The sequence below is a fragment of the Thalassophryne amazonica genome, chromosome 2, assembly GCF_902500255.1.
Source record: "Thalassophryne amazonica chromosome 2, fThaAma1.1, whole genome shotgun sequence".
NCBI classification, from domain to species: domain Eukaryota; kingdom Metazoa; phylum Chordata; class Actinopteri; order Batrachoidiformes; family Batrachoididae; genus Thalassophryne; species Thalassophryne amazonica.
The window spans coordinates 97,362,211-97,381,958 of NC_047104.1; the positions used below are offsets into that span (position 1 = coordinate 97,362,211).

At 39.8% G+C, this 19,748-nt stretch overlaps 1 protein-coding gene across 1 annotated transcript in view; it reads left to right on the plus strand.

The window, feature by feature from the left end:
- The window catches only part of crispld2 (cysteine-rich secretory protein LCCL domain containing 2), a 55,568-nt gene that overhangs the window by 15,275 nt on the left and 20,545 nt on the right, over positions 1-19,748 (plus strand). The window contains exons 5-10 of the mRNA XM_034190350.1: positions 1,107-1,222; positions 17,606-17,706; positions 17,810-18,004; positions 18,092-18,152; positions 18,249-18,315; positions 18,415-18,545. Of these exons, the coding sequence (XP_034046241.1) occupies positions 1,107-1,222; positions 17,606-17,706; positions 17,810-18,004; positions 18,092-18,152; positions 18,249-18,315; positions 18,415-18,545 (671 nt within the window). The remainder of the gene's footprint in view (positions 1-1,106; positions 1,223-17,605; positions 17,707-17,809; positions 18,005-18,091; positions 18,153-18,248; positions 18,316-18,414; positions 18,546-19,748) is intronic.

The following is a 19,748-nucleotide window of genomic DNA, read 5'->3' on the forward strand; positions in this document are numbered from 1 at the left end:
ATCAGTGCGGCTGCTGCCAACATGTTGACGCCCAGATACGACATTTATCTTGGCTGTTCCGGCTCTGTATAGAAATCCTATGGGTGAGGTCACGCATGCTTTGTCCAGTATACAGACAGCCTATGGCAGGGGTGGCACACACACCTGAATTCAATGAAAGGCTCATTAAAAGTCTGCTAACGAGTCTTTCATTGGATTCAGGTGTGTTGGAGCAGGGAGACAACTAAGAGTGTCAGGAATGTGGCTCTCCAGGACCGAACTTGGCCACCCCTGGCCTATGGTCACATCACAGGTGTCACTGAATAGCGTTAAAAATCAGTACATGTAGTGCAGTTCATGCTGTACCTGTCAGTCTTTATAGGCAGAGTTATGGAGAGGCCAACACCATCACAAAGAAGCAGACTGGGAGGAGCAACATCCTCTTCTAGACTGTCTGAAACCCGATCACCAGCATCTGGCAGTCATTTCCGGAAACACCAGACATCGCTCACCGTTTGACTTGCCCTCTTTTGAAGATGCCGCAGAGAGGTGACAGTGTCTAATTTAAGCACTGCATCCTTGTCTTTCATTTGGGAGAAGCACTAAAGCGTCTTTGGCATCGTGCTGATTGGTGTGCGTCTGCGGGGACGGCGCTTAAAAATTGACACTGTGTAGAACGGAGCTCGGTGTCTCTGACTTACTGTTTCCAGTAGCCTCTAGCAAAAAGATAAACATTCCTGAAGAGGCAAAGCACAACTGAGGAGGAGTTTTGGAACACATGCTCTCATATGGCACATTATTCATTTATAACACTGCTGCAGCAGCTTTCCGTTTAATAAGACATTTTATTGCACCTTGGACAGTTTGGGTCCCATGCTGTCTTCTGTTTGCTCTCAAACTGCTCTGTTTTGCATTTCTGAGTTATGAAAGTGATTATGAGAGCAAAGTGTGCTGACATGATGTGACTGTGTTGACTGGAAGTCCCTGTGGTACCATTCATTTGGATAGACTGGCAGATGCTTCCTCAGACTGCTGGTTAGTTTTTTTGAGCTGCGTGTCTGGTGTAGAACCACCTCATTCAGTGTTTGCTATGTTAAAATTTGATTTTTTTTTTTCTTCCTTTATAGTTGGTCTGGGCAACCACTAATCGAGTGGGCTGTGCTGTACATGTATGCCCCAGGATGAATGTGTGGGGACAAATATGGGAGAACGCTGTCTATCTCGTGTGCAACTACGCCTCAAAGTAAGATCGGTGTTCCTCCATGTTCTAATATGTATATGTCACGGACATGAACAAGTGAAGCTCTTCAGCATCTCACCATGTCATTTAGGTCCTTCAGACATTTTTTTTAGTAAATGTTTCTGGGGAGCATTAGCATGGCTAAAAACCGGCAAAGCACCTTAGACCTCCCTAACTACAGCCCTCTTAACCCCCTGCCACTTTAAGCATTTTTTTTAAAATGTAGATGTAAATTCATATTCAGACTTTTCAGCTAGTTGACAGCAGGGCTGCACAATGTGGCCAAATGATCATATCTCAGCATTGAAGCCAAAAATTATATCTCTATCGATATGATATACGATATGACTATGATTTCACACAAAGTGCAGCAACAGTGAAAATTAAGCATTATCAAACAAAACAGTAATAATACCACACTCATTTTGCACTCATCATAAGGTTTGAATACACTGTCCTCCAAAAGTATTGGAACACTTGGTATTTCACACATGAATTTGTTAATACAAGAAATACACAAAATGTAAAAACACAGTCACTCATCACTCATTTTCAACCGCTTATCCAAGATCAGGTCACAGGGGCAACGGCTCTAACAGGGGACCCCAGACTTCTCTCTCCCAGGCCATATTGACCTCCTCTCACTGGGGGATCCCAAGGTGTTTCCATGCCAGTGTGGAGAAATAATCTCTCTACCTAGTCCTGGGTCTTCCCCAGGGTGTCCTTCCAGGTGGACGTGCCTGGAACACCTCCCTTGGAAGGTGCCCAGAAGGCATCCTTACCAGATGTCCGAACCACCTCAGCTGGCTCCTTTCAACATGAAAAACCAGTGGCTCTACTCCAAGCTCCCCATGGATGACCAAACTTCTCACTTCTCCAACTGAAGAAGGAGTCTTTCCGGTGTATGTTATCTCGGAGGACTCCGGAGGCAGTTGCAAGGTACCGACAAGCCCGAAGGGCAGCAGCCTCTGCTGTGGGAGAGGCAAGGCAGCAGGTGTGGGAGGAGTTTGGAGCAACCATGGAGAAGGAGTTTTGGTCGGCTTCTGGTAGACCGTGAGGCACCTCGGGAGGGGAAAACGGGGAACCATCCAAGCTGTCTACAGTAAGGATGGAACTCTATTGACCTCAACTGAGGATGTAATCTGGCGTTGGAAGGAACACTCTGAGGAACTTCTGCATCAGACTGGAGCGCCCTCTATAGTAGGGGCAGAGCTGGAAGCTGATGGAGGATTTTCATCAATTTCCCTGGTGGAAGTCACTGAGGTAGTCAAACAACTCTGCAGTGGCGAGGCCCCGGGGGTTGATGAGATCTGTCCAGAAATGTGGAAAGCTCTGGGTGTGGAGGGATTTAAAATGGGGGAGAGAGTGTGTGCCAACTACAGGGGCATCACACAACTCAGCCTCCCTGGTAAAGTCTACTCCATTGCGCTGGAAAGGAGGGTTCGGCCTGTAGTCGATCCTCAGATTGAAGAGGAACAATATGGGTTCCATCCTGGTTGTGGAACTAGTGACCAGCTCTTCACTCTCACAAGGATCCTGGAAGGGTGCCTGGGAGTATGCCGATCCAGTCTACATGTGTTTTGGGGACTTGGAAAAGGCGTATGATCGGGTACCCCGGGAGATACTGTGGGAGGTGTTACGGGAGTATGGAGTGAGGGGGTGCCTTCTCAGGGCCATCCAATCTCTGTACTCGCAAACAAAGCTGTGTTCGGATGCTCGGCAGTAAGTCCGACTCGTTTCCAGTGGGGGTTGGCCTCCGCCAGGGCTGCGCCTTGTCACCAATCCTGTTTGTGATATTCATGGACAGGATATTGAGGTGTAGTCGAGGGGAAGAGGGTTTCCGGTTTGGTGGGCTCAGGGTCTCATCACTGCTTTTTGCAGATGATGTGGTCTTGTTGGCTTCATCGGCCGGTGACCTCCAACACTCACTGGATCGGTTTGCAGCCGAGTGTGAAGTGGCTGGGATGTGGATCAGCACTTCTAAATCTGAGGCCATGGTTCTCAGGAGGAAATTGATGGATTACCTACTCTGGGTATGGAATACGGTCTTGCCCAAAGTGAAGGAGTTCAAGTACCTCGGGGTCTTGTTCACGAGTGAGAGGACAATGGAGCATGAGATTGACTGGAGAATTGGAGCAGCAGAGGCCGTGTTGCTTTCGCTCTACCGTACTGTTATGACGAAAAGAGAGCTGAGCCAAAAGGCGAAGCTCTCGATCTACTGGTCAATCTTTGTTCCTACTCTCACCTATGGTCATGAGGGTTGGGTCATGACCGAAAGAACTAGATCGCGGGTACAAGTAGCCGAAATGTAAAAAAACAAAAATTTCTAAAATTATCTTCCTTAAACTCGATCAAATCTCTAAAACTTGATATAAATTAATTAAAACTATAAAAGCCAAGATGATGGGTTACATAAATAATGCTACGCTTTTGGTATAATACCTGTAAATAATAATCAGTTTTATTGCAAGTTTTCTTTCGACAAGTCAGGAGATGAAAACATGAACATTTCCAAGTCACTGAATATGTGTTGGACTTTATTTACATCAATGATAAAGAAATACAAAATTTTATTTCACCAAAACATCAAATCTAGGCTTGCGTCTGGCAAATTGTAGCTGAACTTTCAGGTCTTCTTTTTAAGAAAATCCTCCTCTACACCACTTCATCAGGAAGCTCTATTATATATTTTTCATAAATTTATATCAAGTTCTAGAGATTTGCTTTCAGTTAGAGTTTAAGGAAGATAATTTTTGAATTTTTTGCTGTATTTGAAATGGCATAAACAAATTAAAATGTGTGAAATACCAAGTGTTCCAATACTTTGAGGGCAATTACAAAACACTCAGAGGCTGCATCTTACATCTCATATAAACCAACAGAGCATGAATCAGCTGCTGTCTGCTACTTTTATTAATCTAAAATCACCAGAGAAACACACACATATATAAGACAACCAGAAGGAGAAATGCCACTTTTAACAACCCGGACCTCATTTCTGCCATAAAATACGGTTGTTTACTCACCAATATAACTTTGGTGTCATTAGGAGTCCGTGGTTCAGACATGTTCAGGTTCAAATTTGGCTTGAAGATTTTTCTTCTTCTACTAAGGTGGATTAGAACTTTTTGTGGTGAACAGTGCCAACCACTGTACAGGAGAAACCTAGCTGTCAATATGTCTCACGATTTCAAAATGACTCTTTTCAACCAGACGTGTGGTGCCGTGATGTGTCAATCATCTGGGGTGGCACCTGGGATGTCCAGTCAGGTTTCGGTGGGGGACAGTGGAGTCCAGTCCCACCCTGGCCTCTCCTCTAGCTCCACCCATGCCAGGAAGTGTTCAACATTTGACCTTTCCTGTTTCACTGTGGACCCAAAATTTGGCACTTCCTGTTTCAGTCTCAATTTGGCACTGAATTCCTGCAAGATCCCACGAGACCTCGTCTATTGTCAAACCAGGTAGTGTGTTGATCCAGGAAGTTCTCAATATTTTATTTTTTTAAATTTAATGAGACAAACAAAAAGTTACACAGAAACCTTACAGATGATTAAATACAACAGCAAAAACAACATACCGAAGAACAGGTTAATTAAAAAAACAGATGAAAACTAGGGGGAATTAAAAAAAAAAAATTCTAAAGGTAAACACATTTGACATTTCCTGTTTCACTGTGGACTCAAAATTTGAACCAGAATGAGGGAGTAGCCAGAGAGAGGGAGATGCCCACCACCAAGAGCCAGGAGAGAGAGACAAGAGAAACAGAGACAGACAGATCCAAGCAGGAAGAACACACAGGAAAGCAACAAAACTAAGAACATCTACCAAAAGAACACATCCAAACCAAAACATGAAAATAAAGCCAAACAAAACTCGCATCCTGACAACTCATATCTCACTGAGAGAAATACTCAATTCTAAATATTATGATTATTTAATCAAAGTTTATACAAGTTTTGTGTAATCATCAGCAAGCCTATCTATCTATCTATCTATCTATCTATCTATCTATCTATCTATCTATCTATCTATCTATCTATCTATCTATCTATCTATCTATCTATCTATCTATCTATCTATCTATCTATCTATCTATCTATCTATCTATCTATCTATCTATCTATCTATCTATCTATCTATCTATCTATCTATCTATCTATCTATCTATCTATCTATCTATCTATCTATCTATCTATCTATCTATCTATCTATATCTATCTATCTATCTATCTATCTATCTATCTATCTATCTATCTATCTATCTATCTATCTATCTATCTATCTATCTATCTATCTATCTATCTATCTATCTATCTATCTATCTATCTATCTATCTATCTATCTATCTATCTATCTATCTATCTATCTATCTATCTATCTATCTATCTATCTATCTATCTATCTATCTATCTATCTATCTATCTATCTATCTATCTATCTATCTATCTATCTATCTATCTATCTATCTATCTATCTATCTATCTATCTATCTATCTATCTATCTATCTATCTATCTATCTATCTATCTATCTATCTATCTATCTATCTATCTATCTATCTATCTATCTATCTATCTATCTATCTATCTATCTATCTATCTATCTATCTATCTATCTATCTATCTATCTATCTATCTATCTATCTATCTATCTATCTATCTATCTATCTATCTATCTATCTATCTATCTATCTATCTATCTATCTATCTATCTATCTATCTATCTATCTATCTATCTATCTATCTATCTATCTATCTATCTATCTATCTATCTATCTATCTATCTATCTATCTATCTATCTATCTATCTATCTATCTATCTATCTATCTATCTATCTATCTATCTATCTATCTATCTATCTATCTATCTATCTATCTATCTATCTATCTATCTATCTATCTATCTATCTATCTATCTATCTATCTATCTATCTATCTATCTATCTATCTATCTATCTATCTATCTATCTATCTATCTATCTATCTATCTATCTATCTATCTATCTATCTATCTATCTATCTATCTATCTATCTATCTATCTATCTATCTATCTATCTATCTATCTATCTATCTATCTATCTATCTATCTATCTATCTATCTATCTATCTATCTATCTATCTATCTATCTATCTATCTATCTATCTATCTATCTATCTCTATCTATCTATCTATCTATCTATCTATCTATCTATCTATCTATCTATCTATCTATCTATCTATCTATCTATCTATCTATCTATCTATCTATCTATCTATCTATCTATCTATCTATCTATCTATCTATCTATCTATCTATCTATCTATCTATCTATCTATCTATCTATCTATCTATCTATCTATCTATCTATCTATCTATCTATCTATCTATCTATCTATCTATCTATCTATCTATCTATCTATCTATCTATCTATCTATCTATCTATCTATCTATCTATATCTATCTATCTATCTATCTATCTATCTATCTATCTATCTATCTATCTATCTATCTATCTATCTATCTATCTATCTATCTATCTATCTATCTATCTATCTATCTATCTATCTATCTATCTATCTATCTATCTATCTATCTATCTATCTATCTATCTATCTATCTATCTATCTATCTATCTATCTATCTATCTATCTATCTATCTATCTATCTATCTATCTATCTATCTATCTATCTATCTATCTATCTATCTATCTATCTATCTATCTATCTATCTATCTATCTATCTATCTATCTATCTATCTATCTATCTATCTATCTATCTATCTATCTATCTATCTATCTATCTATCTATCTATCTATCTATCTATCTATCTATCTATCTATCTATCTATCTATCTATCTATCTATCTATCTATCTATCTATCTATCTATCTATCTATCTATCTATCTATCTATCTATCTATCTATCTATCTATCTATCTATCTATCTATCTATCTATCTATCTATCTATCTATCTATCTATCTATCTATCTATCTATCTATCTATCTATCTATCTATCTATCTATCTATCTATCTATCTATCTATCTATCTATCTATCTATCTATCTATCTATCTATCTATCTATCTATCTATCTATCTATCTATCTATCTATCTATCTATCTATCTATCTATCTATCTATCTATCTATCTATCTATCTATCTATCTATCTATCTATCTATCTATCTATCTATCTATCTATCTATCTATCTATCTATCTATCTATCTATCTATCTATCTATCTATCTATCTATCTATCTATCTATCTATCTATCTATCTATCTATCTATCTATCTATCTATCTATCTATCTATCTATCTATCTATCTATCTATCTATCTATCTATCTATCTATCTATCTATCTATCTATCTATCTATCTATCTATCTATCTATCTATCTATCTATCTATCTATCTATCTATCTATCTATCTATCTATCTATCTATCTATCTATCTATCTATCTATCTATCTATCTATCTATCTATCTATCTATCTATCTATCTATCTATCTATCTATCTATCTATCTATCTATCTATCTATCTATCTATCTATCTATCTATCTATCTATCTATCTATCTATCTATCTATCTATCTATCTATCTATCTATCTATCTATCTATCTATCTATCTATCTATCTATCTATCTATCTATCTATCTATCTATCTATCTATCTATCTATCTATCTATCTATCTATCTATCTATCTATCTATCTATCTATCTATCTATCTATCTATCTATCTATCTATCTATCTATCTATCTATCTATCTATCTATCTATCTATCTATCTATCTATCTATCTATCTATCTATCTATCTATCTATCTATCTATCTATCTATCTATCTATCTATCTATCTATCTATCTATCTATCTATCTATCTATCTATCTATCTATCTATCTATCTATCTGTGTGTGTGTGTGTGTGTGTATACCATATCATAAATGAACAAGAACAACAGTGGATGGATAACAAAGTCATGATGGATAATGTAGCAACAGTGGATTTTTTAATAGTTGCACTGAAATAATAAAATACCACTTAACTGTTACAGGAGAGTTGGTTTTCCCTTGCAATGGCAATATTTATTACACACAGCTCTATGAGCTTCAGCCTAATAGTAGTAATAAAGCTCGTTGCAACAACACCTAAAGCTCCAAAGCTACGCACAAGTAGACCTAATAAATGTCTTAAAATAGTTCATCCAACACAAAACTCAACATGTGGCTACACACAAGCCACTTATTATTATTATTATTATTATTATCTATGCCTATATGCTGGAATAAGAAGCAGAACTCTTCAAATTATTGTTCATTACTTGTTGCAATTTGCGCAGTTTATAGCTGCACATGAAGGTATTTTTTTTTTGCAAAATCACAAAGAATAAACTTGCGCAGGGGTGGTGGCCAAGTGGTTAATGCGCTTGGTTTCAGTGCAGAAGGTTCCAGGTTCAAATCCCACCCCTGCAACATTTCTCCTTGTAATGTGGAGTTGCATCAGGAAGGACATCTGGTGTAAAACCTGTACCAATTCAACATGCAGATCCACCTTGGATTTGCTGTGGCAACCCCGAGTGCAAACAAGGGAGCAGCCGAAGGGACTTACTTTTACAAAGAATAAAATTGCACGCGTCTGGTTAAAGATTGGTAAAACAGACCGTTCAGGAGCGGTACATGTGAGTGGTAACATGGCGGCCCTTTTGCTTCAGAAATACTGGCCATTGAACTATCCAGTGTATGTACAGATCAGTGAGTGTACCATGAGCGGGCTTCGCGCCGCTGTGCATTGGTTTGCGTCGTTGCATTGCACACCTGTGCTCAGCATTGTGCAGTATGTGTTGTACCTAATACATACTGTAGAAACCTGGTGATGTTTGGAGTATATGTTGAAGGCCATTAAAATTCCTCGACAATTCAGAAAAGAAAATTATTGAATGAGGGGAAGGTGAAAGAATAATAACAAATAGCACAATTCAACACTTAGGTGTGCTGGGGTCATTGTTAGGTGTTAGAACATAACACCTTCTAAACTTATGGATTTTGTTTCCACTACTATTTTCCTCCACATATTTTCATACAGTGTACTTTGGACAGCAGGTCTTCAGATTATTTAAAGTTAACAGTTCTGCCATAAAAGTTGAGTTGTCGTTGACTAACTGCTGATTACTTCATTACACTGTTAAAATAAATTAAGAAATAAACAAAATCCAAAAATTCAGTTGTTTATATGGAAAAAACCTGCCACAATAATTGTATAAAAAAAACCCAGAAACAAATCAAAACAACAGTAAAAATGTTAATACATTTACAGAAAATAGTGTAATTTCTACAGTATAAATCCATTATAATTTGAGAGAGAGAGAGAGAGAGGGAGAGGGGTAAAAGCAGCCTTGTACTGGGAATATTCTGTTTGGGAAGCCCGCACACTAAGTGCTTGCACCACCATTCTGTCTGAAAATGTAATGTACTGCAGAATCTGTTTTATCCTATTGATATATAGAAGTCTAAACAGACATGATTTTTCAGAGCTTGTCATATTAACATACTTTGCAAAAATACAGTAAAAATATGTTAATATGGCAATATGATATACAATTAATTATACACTGAACTAAAATATAAATGCAGTACTTTTGTTTTTGCTCCATTTTTCATGAGCTGAACTCAAACATCTAAAACATTTTTGATATACACAAAAGACCTCACTCATCTTCAACCGCTTAGTCCAATTAAGGGTCGCGGGGGTCTGGAGCCTATCCCATCAGCCATAGAGCATGAGTCAGGGTACACCCAGGGCCACATATAGACAAACAAACACATTCATACCCACAAGCACACCCACAGACAGTTTTAAAGTTTCCAGTCCACCTAATCTGCATGTCTTTGGATGTGGGAGGAAGCCGGAGCACCGGGAGAGAACCCACGCAAATACGGGGAGAACACGCAAACTCCACACAGAAAGGCCACAGGCGGGAATTGAACCCATGATCTTCTTGCTGTGAGGCAACACTGCTAACCACTAAGCCACTGTGCTGCCAACAAAAGACCTATTTCTCTCAAATACGAGGTCTGTGAGAAAAGTAACGGACCTTTTTATTTTTTTCAAAAACAACATGGATTTGAATCACGTGCGATTACGTCAGCCAAGCTTGAACCCTCGTGGGCATGCGTGAGTTTTTTCACGCCTGTCAGTTGCGTCATTCGCCTGTGGGTAGGCTTTGAGTGAGCACTGGTCCACCCCTCCCGTCGGAATTCTTTTGTCTGAGAACTTGCTGAGAGACTGCCGCTTTGCTTGATCAAAATTTTTTCAGAAACTGTGAGACACATCCAAGAGGACACCATTCGAGAAATTCAGATGGTTTTCGGTGAAAATTTTTTGGGCTGATGAAAGATTAAGGAGTGTTACTATCGCTTTAAGGATTGCGCGCCGCGCCCTGAGCCGCCGTCGTCAGCCTGTTTCAAGCTGAAAGCTTCCAAATTTAAGGCTCTGTTGATCCAGGACATCGTGAGAGAGCAGAGAAGTTTCAGAAGCGGTCGGGATCAGCAGTTTATCCGGACATTCCACTGTTAAAGGAGATTTTGTAATGAAAGACGTGCGGACGGATTCGCGCGTCGGCACGCAGCCGCTCATCGCGTGGCGGCACAGAAAAACACCTCCATGTTGGAAACCATTCGTAAGATTCAGGCGGCTTTCGATGGCTTTCAGTCGAGTGAGCATCCGAGAAATTGTTTAACAGCTGGGCATGTTCAAACTTGTCCTGTAGGGCTTCCAACGGAGGTGTTTTTCTGTGCCGCCGCGCGAATCCGGCCGCATGTCTTTCATTACAAAATCTCCTTTAACAGTGGAATGTCCGGATAAACTGCTGATCCCGACTTCTCTGCTCTCTCACGACGTCCTGGATCAACAGAGCCTTAAATTTGGAAGTTTTCAGCTTGAAACAGGCTGACAACAGCGGCTCGGGGCGCGGCGCGCCCTCCGGCACCGTGGGCAGTCCTTAAAGCGATAGTAACACTCCTTAATCTTTCATCAGCCCAAAAAATTTTCACCGAAAACCATCTGAATTTCTCAAATGGTGTCCTCTTGAATGTGTCTCACAGTTTCTGAAAAAATTTTGATCAAGCAAAGCGGCAGTCTCTCAGCAAGTTCTCAGACAAAAGAATTCCGACGGGAGGGGTGGACCAGTGCTCAAAGCTTGCCCACAGACAAATGACGCAACCGACAGGCGTGGAAAAACTCACGCATGCGCACGAGGGTTCAAGCTTGGCTGACGTAATCGCACGTGATTCAAATCCATATAGCTTTTGAAAAAAATAAAAAGGTCCGTTACTTTTCTCACAGACCTCATATTGTTCACAAATCTGTTGGTGACCACTTCTCCTTTGCCAAGATAATCCATCAATGGTGTGGCATATCAAGATGCTGATTAGACAGCATGATTATTGCACAGGTGTGCCTTAGGCTGGCCACAATAAAAGGCCACTCTAAAATGTTCAGTTTTATCACACAGCACAATGTCACACATAGCACCAGTTTTGAAGGAGCGTGCAGTTGGCATGCTGACTGCAGGAATGTCCACCAGAGCTGTTGCCCGTGAATTGAATGTTCATTTCTCTACTATGAGCCATCTCCAAAGGCGTTTCAAAGATTTTGGCAGTACATCCAACCGGCCTCACAACCGCAAACAACGTGTAACCACACCAGCCCAGGACCTCCACATCCAGCATGTTCACCTCCAAGATCATCACCAGCCACCTGGACCGCTGCTGCAACAATCAGTTTGCAGAGCCAAAGAATTTCTGCACAAACTGTCAGAAACCATTTCAGGGAACCTCATCTGCATGCTCGGCGTCCTCATCATGGTCTCTACCTGACTGCAGTTCATCGTCGTAACTGACTTGAGTGGACAAATGGTCATATTCAATGGCGTCTGGCAGCTGATCAACTCTATGTGAAGGAGGTGTTTCGCACTGCGTGAGGCAAACACTGACTGGTTTTCTGACCCCCCAGACCCCCCCATTAAAGCAAAACTGCACATTTCAGAGTGGCCTTTTATTGTGCCCAGCCTAAGGCACACCTGTGCAATAATCCTGGTATCTAATCAGCATCTTGATATGCCACACCTGTGAGGTGGGATGGATTATCTCGGCAAAGGAGAAGTGCTCACTAACACAGATTTAGACAGATTAGTGAACAATATTTGAGAGAAATAGGTCTTTTGTGTATATAGAAAATGTTTTAGATCTTTGAGTTCAGCTCATGAAAAATGAGAGCAAAAACAAATGTGTTGCGTTTATTGCGTTGTTCAGTGTATTCAATTCCTATTGTGTGATAGCAAAGTGGTGCAAACAGTAAGAATAAAATAATCCTAAAATAATATCCAAAATATCCTAGATTCAATGCTGCTGAGGCCCGTTCACCTTATACAGCTGGAGTTGTGTCAGAAAAAAAAACATCAAGTGGGTCTTGTGCCAGACATCCTGTGGTGGCCACGAGCAAAATGAGAGTAACACAACAAAATATCATCAAATGGTATTCATTGTGCAATAACTAACAAATTGCATTTAAATTCTACAGAATGAATGTAAAAACAGCATGATTATGTTAATTTATTTAGAATGTACTGTTTTACTACTGTAATATTCTTTGTAAATTACAACAGCTTTCTACTGTAATATTTACAGATTGCTTTGTAAAGGTATTTACATATTTTTACTGTATTTTTTTACAGAATTGTTATGGCAAGCACAGCTGCCAGTTTGTTTGTTTTTTTTTTTACAATGGATAAAACCAAATGAGAAGTGAATGCTTTAGAATAATCTGTATCCACAAAACACACATAACATCTCTAACAGGAACAAGTGGAATAACAACAACTACAATAACACAAGTTTCTTTTAAGTGCAGAAGAAGAAAAGTTTGAAATGTCAGTTTAAGAGAAAATGAATTCACACAAGATTTAGTCTGTCGTGTGTGTAACCAAGCAAATTTTGTGCAAAACCACTGTATTATTCACGGGGAGGCAGAAGTTTGTGATGAAGTTTGTGATGTGTTTCCATCTTGTCCATCAGCTGTTTGTAAATGTCAGAGTGACAGGAAGTGGAACACAGTATTCAGCAAGTACAGACGGTTGCCCAGTTCCGGATCACCTTTTTTAAAGTCCCGCTATACGGAGCCATAATGCAACTGAATGCCCTTTAATTGTGTATTGTTGTATTGGGTATCTGGATGTTATTCAGCTGAAAAAGTCTGGGTGGAGTAGCGCTTCTACTTAAAGTGTGAAGCCACATTATGTGTGGTGCAAACATTCGCCAGAAACGGATCACTTTTGCCAGTTCCGGATCACTGCCTCACTTTGGGGGCATTCCTGGCATCTGGCTGGAGCCCTTCTAATGCAGAATGATACACACTGTGCCCGAGAATGTGTTTTGAACACAAAATGATATAAATTATACTTATTAAATGAGAATTTACTTAGTTTTGAAAAGCGCCGTTATACGTTTTTACGAGCAAAAAATGAAGTGTGGAGGTGAGATTTCTCCCGAATTAAAAAGTAAAAACCCCCACATTCATACCCATCCGTGATTTTGAGATGATAAATTTCACGCAGCAATTAAACAGCAAGACATAACACACTGACATTTTCTACCCAAGTATGTAAGTATTTTCCCACTGTAGAACCAAAAACACCGAACGGCTAACTCACCTTTGCTACGTTTTAGAGATCGTTACTTTAAAACTTGCAGGAATGAGTGAGTCAGAAAAAACGCGCACACCGCAGCCACTGGGATGTTTTGATTCCTCTGCTGGTCAAAAGGACGGCTGGATCCGGTCGAGCTTGTGGTCGTTTGTAGACAAAACATCAATCTTTCCATTGGTACCAAGTATTAGCTTATTCATGCTGATTACGAGAAACGGCGGCGCAAAAACTACAGCAGTGATCTGGAACTGGCAATGATCCGGAACTGGGCAAGTGACTGTATTAACTACAGATGTGCAGTACTACATGGCACATCTACTACACGAAACAATCACTTTGCAGGTGGTGTTTCTCTGCATTTCATCACTCAGAATCAAACCCAGGACGTCTTCCAGCGCCCTGTGAGAAAAGCTCCACTTATCAGCCAAAGCCACTCTGTTAATTTATTTCAAACATATTTTCAAACTTATTTCTGTGATGGCTGTTATTTAACTTTTTTGCACAGGTAATTATAGTCAAATTAAACCAAACACTGCAATAAATTAAAGAGACCAGAACCACAACAGAGCAATAAACACTGCAGTTTGTAATAATATTAGGCTGATGCTAACTCTCAGTAGCTCCTGTGTCCTTGGACAAGACACTTAATCTCTGTTGTCTCTCCACCCAGTTGTAAATGGGTACCGGCTTTGGCTGGGAAAGTAACCCGAGTCTGACTGGCGTCCCATCCAGGGGGACTTGAAGACGCTTGTCTGCTTCATGCTACGAAATCCAGAGACAAGGACCGATATCAAGGGGCCTCAAAGCCTAGATAGGACTTCTTTTTTAACCCTAGAACTCCTGGAACTTTCTGCTGCTGCTGCAAGGCCCTCCTCCCCCTCTCAAATTAGTGTTGTGGTGATCACCCTATAGACTGGTTCCTTTGAGTTGCAAATTAGATCAGTACCTGCTCCCTTGCCCCACTCAGACTGTTGAAAGAGGGAGACATGTAGGAAAACAGGTTTTGAGGACCAGGGTTAAGCATCCCTGGCCTAAATGGAAGGATAGACCAAACAAAGGACTTCAGTGAAAAAACATTTATTTCACACATAAAAATATTCAAGAGAAATCGCATTGATAAACAATTCGTGAGCACAGTCAACAAATTGTGAGTTCCTATGTACAGTGTTCTGTTTTTTTGTTTGTTTGTTTAGTATTTTAGCAATTTTTACACATGAATGGAGATCCTTTCCTACATTTCTGACAGGTGTACTTGTGGCAAATGCCACATTTCTCTGTACTGCGATTTCTGTTGCAACTCTGACGCACTTGGCATGTTGTTGTTTTCCCTTCAGAAACTCTTCTCATTTCACATAGTGCCTCCTCTCTCTCTCTTTCCAGTGCGCGTTCCTGCATGTGTGTATTTCTCAGTTCAGTTGCAAGCTTATGCTGGAACTTTCGTCTCGACTCCTTTGATCCTGTACATGCCTTGTACAGTACATGTGCATTAGCAGCAGCAATGTCCAGGATATTGTAGAAGACAGCTATAGGTCATCTCCGTGTTCCTGTGCGCACTGTGTAAGCATGCAGTTTTTGATCCAGCACATCAACACCACATTTCAAATGGTTGTAGTCTATGATTACATTTGGTTTTTGCCGCAAATCTTCTTCAAGCTCCACTTTCTTATGCAGCGTGCTAAGAAGACACACATTTTTCTTCTTTTTAGCTGCATAAACTGTTAGCAGGGCACTGCCAGAAGTGAACACCTGTGTTGAAAACTCCTCACGTTCTCTGGTGTTTTTTTTACCTGCTGTGGAACTTCCCGTCGAATTTTGTTTATTGTGCCAAGCAGAGTTGTGTTGCGTTGTAGAAGCCTGTTCGCCAGAGACAACGATGTGAACAAATTGTCCATAGTGACAGTTCTGCCTCTGTCCAAAAAGGGTTCCATAAGCCTTGTCACAACATTGTCTGCAAGTCGCTCTCCTATGGCATGGCTGGGGTCTTTTCCTAAGTAAGGAATGGCATTGCACACGTGTCCAGGTCTGCTGCAATCCAAAGCTTTATTCCAAACTTGTCCGGTTTAGATGCAGTGTATAGCAGAAAAGGACTTCGGACCTTTGTTGGAAATAACTGTTCATCAACTGTTATGTGTTGCCCTGGGTTGTACGACAGCACACAGTTCTGAACAAAGTGCCCCCAAATGTCTGAAATGGCAGCAAATTTGTCCGTCTGCATGCGTTCCAAACGGGTGTCCTTGATATCAAAGCATAAATAGCGCATCAACTCTTCATATCGGTCTTGTGACATTGTGGACATGATTTCCGGAATGCCGAAGCATTTTGATCAGCAGTCACATATGGCACCGGTTCTGCCAATCGCTCCTCTGAAGAATAAAACAGCGATGAATGCCATCAGCTTGTTGACACCTGTACTCCAGTCAAGGTTTCTTTTGTGGGCTTTGTGTACTGTGTAGTCTATGATGGTCCTCAGCATGCTGATGTCAAATAGACAAAGGAAGCTTTGCAAGCGACTAGTCACTTTGCGTCTTGCAATCTCCGTCGGTCCTGCATTGCTGACTGATTGTCTGCGTTGGCCTAATGGTGCTGAAGTCGTCAATTTGTCACTGAACCCAAACAGTTCCATCTCTCGCTGTCTCACAAGGTCCTGCCTAAAGATAACATGAGATAAGATGAAACCTCTATTGCCCAAAAGGGAAGAATTGTTTTGCATTTAGGAACATATATAAATAAAACCATAAACAGAAGGACGTGAACACAGACAATGCTACAATATAAAACCAAAATGTAAACACCTTGGAGTTTTCGCTTGCGTCCTTGCTTTTCTGGGCCTTCTCTTTTCTGGGACTTCTGTTCAGTGCGCTTGCACTTCTGGGATGAAGAAGACCTTTCTCCAGTGTGCCTGTGTTTTTGGCACCGTGGTTTGTCTTCAGCATGCTGTTTGCCTTTTCTGAATTGGGAAGACTTTCCTTTCACAGATGAAGGCTTCTCTTCATCGTCCTCCTCTGTGACAATTATTAGTCTTTTAGTCCGCTTATGTGCAAGTCTTGTGTCAAGAGGCTGTTTTGGCTGTGAATCCGTTGGTGCTGGCATGTCCTCATCAGAGGAGGAATCAGAGGGGATGAACTCTGATTCACCAACGAAGGAATCTTCATCACTACTCCCTGAGTCCACATCTGGGAGTGCTTGCAAAAGAGCTAATAAGGCTTCCAGAGGAGTGTATTTCTTGCTTGGCCTTCTTGCTGCCATTGTGATGTTTGTCTTCTTGACTTGAAGATGTGTGTGCTTTTATAGTCAAAATGTCACACATGCGCCCACATACATCAGGTAACCCTAACCCCACACAGCCTGTTTCTCTAAGCAGATTGGGGACTGCATGCTGCATTAACATAATGAACCATTGTGCCATAATGATGGGCTCTTTGAGTAGAGGGGGTACCTTTTCTCTGTGCAAATTTGCTCAGGCTCTAAAGTGTTAACTCTCAGCGACCTTCTCTAGGAACTTTTAGATGATCCCCTCCAACCTACAAACAAACCAAAAAACCAAAACAAAAAAAGTTAAAAAAAAAAAAAAATCACCAATGAAAAGCAAGATCCTAGTATTGCTGCTGCTGCTGTACTACTATGACTACTACTAATTATTTGACACCTTTCTTTTTTTTTTGATGGACATGACTTAATTTCTTGTCCACTCTGAACCATTTCAGGGGGAACTGGATTGGCGAGGCCCCCTATCAGCATGGCACCCCATGTTCTCAGTGTCCTCCCAGCTATGGAGGAGGATGTAGAAATAACTTATGCTACAAGGGTGAGTTAACCCATTTCATTTTTGCAAAGCAATTAAAAAATATTAACATTAATATCAATAATAATATTATTAACCTGACTTGCCTCTATGTCTCACTCTACAGCCTCTGAGCGTTCAGAAACAGAAGATATGAATGAAGTGGAAAAGCCTCAGGTTCCGCTGGTACCTCGCACTACTGTCAAACCTGCCACTAAACCCAAACCCTCAGGTCCCAAAATTCCAGCATCTAAGCCCTCCACTCCTAAAGTCAACACTCCCAGAACCCCAGCTTCCAGGACGCCCAGCAACACTTACCTCGGTAAGTCCGCTTGATGTCATGTAAACACCAAACTTTGAAGTTTGTCTATATTTCAAGACATTTTGTGTGCCTGTGTTTCATCTACAGCTCAAAACATAAAGTGTGAAACTAGATTACGAGATAAGTGCAGAGGTGCAACCTGTAACAGGTCAGGTTACCTTCACAGATTTGAATACGTTTGTGTACATTGATTATGTCCGTGTGTTTAGCACAGACTTCCCTAAATCATTCTCTGACTCTGCAGATATATCTGTCCTGCTAACTGCCTAAATAAAAAAGGGAAAATCTGGGGAACGCTCTTTTATGATGTGGTGAGTCTTTGAATTGTGAAACAAGCACGTTGAAAAAATGCTCCAACCCATACTTTAAATGCACATTTATAAATGTTTCTATTATTATTATTATTCCAGCAATCAAGCATTTGTCGCGCTGCTATCCATTCCGGTGTCATTGACAACAGTGGAGGATTGGTAGAAATCACAAGAACGGATAAGTTTCCATTCTTCATTAGATCCACAAAGAACGGCATCGAGTCTTTGAGGTAGACATCTGTGCTTGGCTTCAGCTTTCACACATTAGGCCTCATCATGCAAAAATCACAAACACATTTCTTCCTGAGTGCCTCATATGAGTAATTTAAGAGAACGTCCAGCATTCACCAAGTTTCTCCTATTTTGAGTTTTTTAGTTCATATTGCCCAACAACATTGTTGATTTAACATATGATATTCCTTTATCTGGTTTTTTTTTTTGTTTGTTTTGTTTTGGAAGAAAAGTAGAGAAAAAACACTCCTCACTGGATTTGTTCCCATAACAACAATAATGATGAGCTTATAATGTAAGACAAAAGAAGTACTCACCCTCAGCAAAGAACCAGGCATCTGTCCAGTGTGCTATCACAAACAAGTTACTTTAGACTGCGTTAAGTCCCGTGTCCAAATAGTGTTTTTTTTTTATTTGTTTTGGAAGAAAAGTAAAGGGGAAAAAACACTCCTCACTGGATTTGTTCCCATAACAACAATAATGACTAGCTTATAACATAAGGCAAAAGAAGTACTCACCCTCAGCAAAGAACCAGGCATCTGTCCAATCTGCTATCACAAATAAGTTATTTGTCTCTACTGTGATATTTTAAATGATAAATCGCCAGAAATAAATGTGTCCTCTCATTTATCTGAAAAGCCACAGCAGCGATATATAACGTCTTCCTGAAAAGTTGAGGGATTTTCAACTTGGAAAAACTCTTTAAAAAGATGCTGGGTGCAGCATTTGTTTTTTCCTCCCTGGAAGTGTCTACATGCGGCCACATACATCTCCTTCAGAGCAATGCAATTAAAAATAGATGCGGGTGCCAAAAAAGAAACACTATATTGACACAGGTCTTTGAGTTTTTCTGATAGCAGGATGTCAGTCTCCAAACAGTAAATTATTTTTCTTTATCTCCGGTCTCAATTCCCTGATTTGACATTTGCTCTGATATCGAAGATGATGCTTATAATTACTTTGGGGGTGTTGTTTATGATAATTCCTAATTCTCGTTAGTGTGCACTGGTTTACACACAATTGGAATTCACCATGTTTATGCAGGTGATTTATGCAATTATCTGGTATGTCTGAGAATTTTCTGTATCTGTCATTGCACAAGCTGACAGTACTAAAAAAAGAGAGAAATTTTAGAGAAGTGTCTGAAAAGGTTTTTTGCAGGATGCCCTTTGACTCATGCAACACTTGGACATCCACAGCAA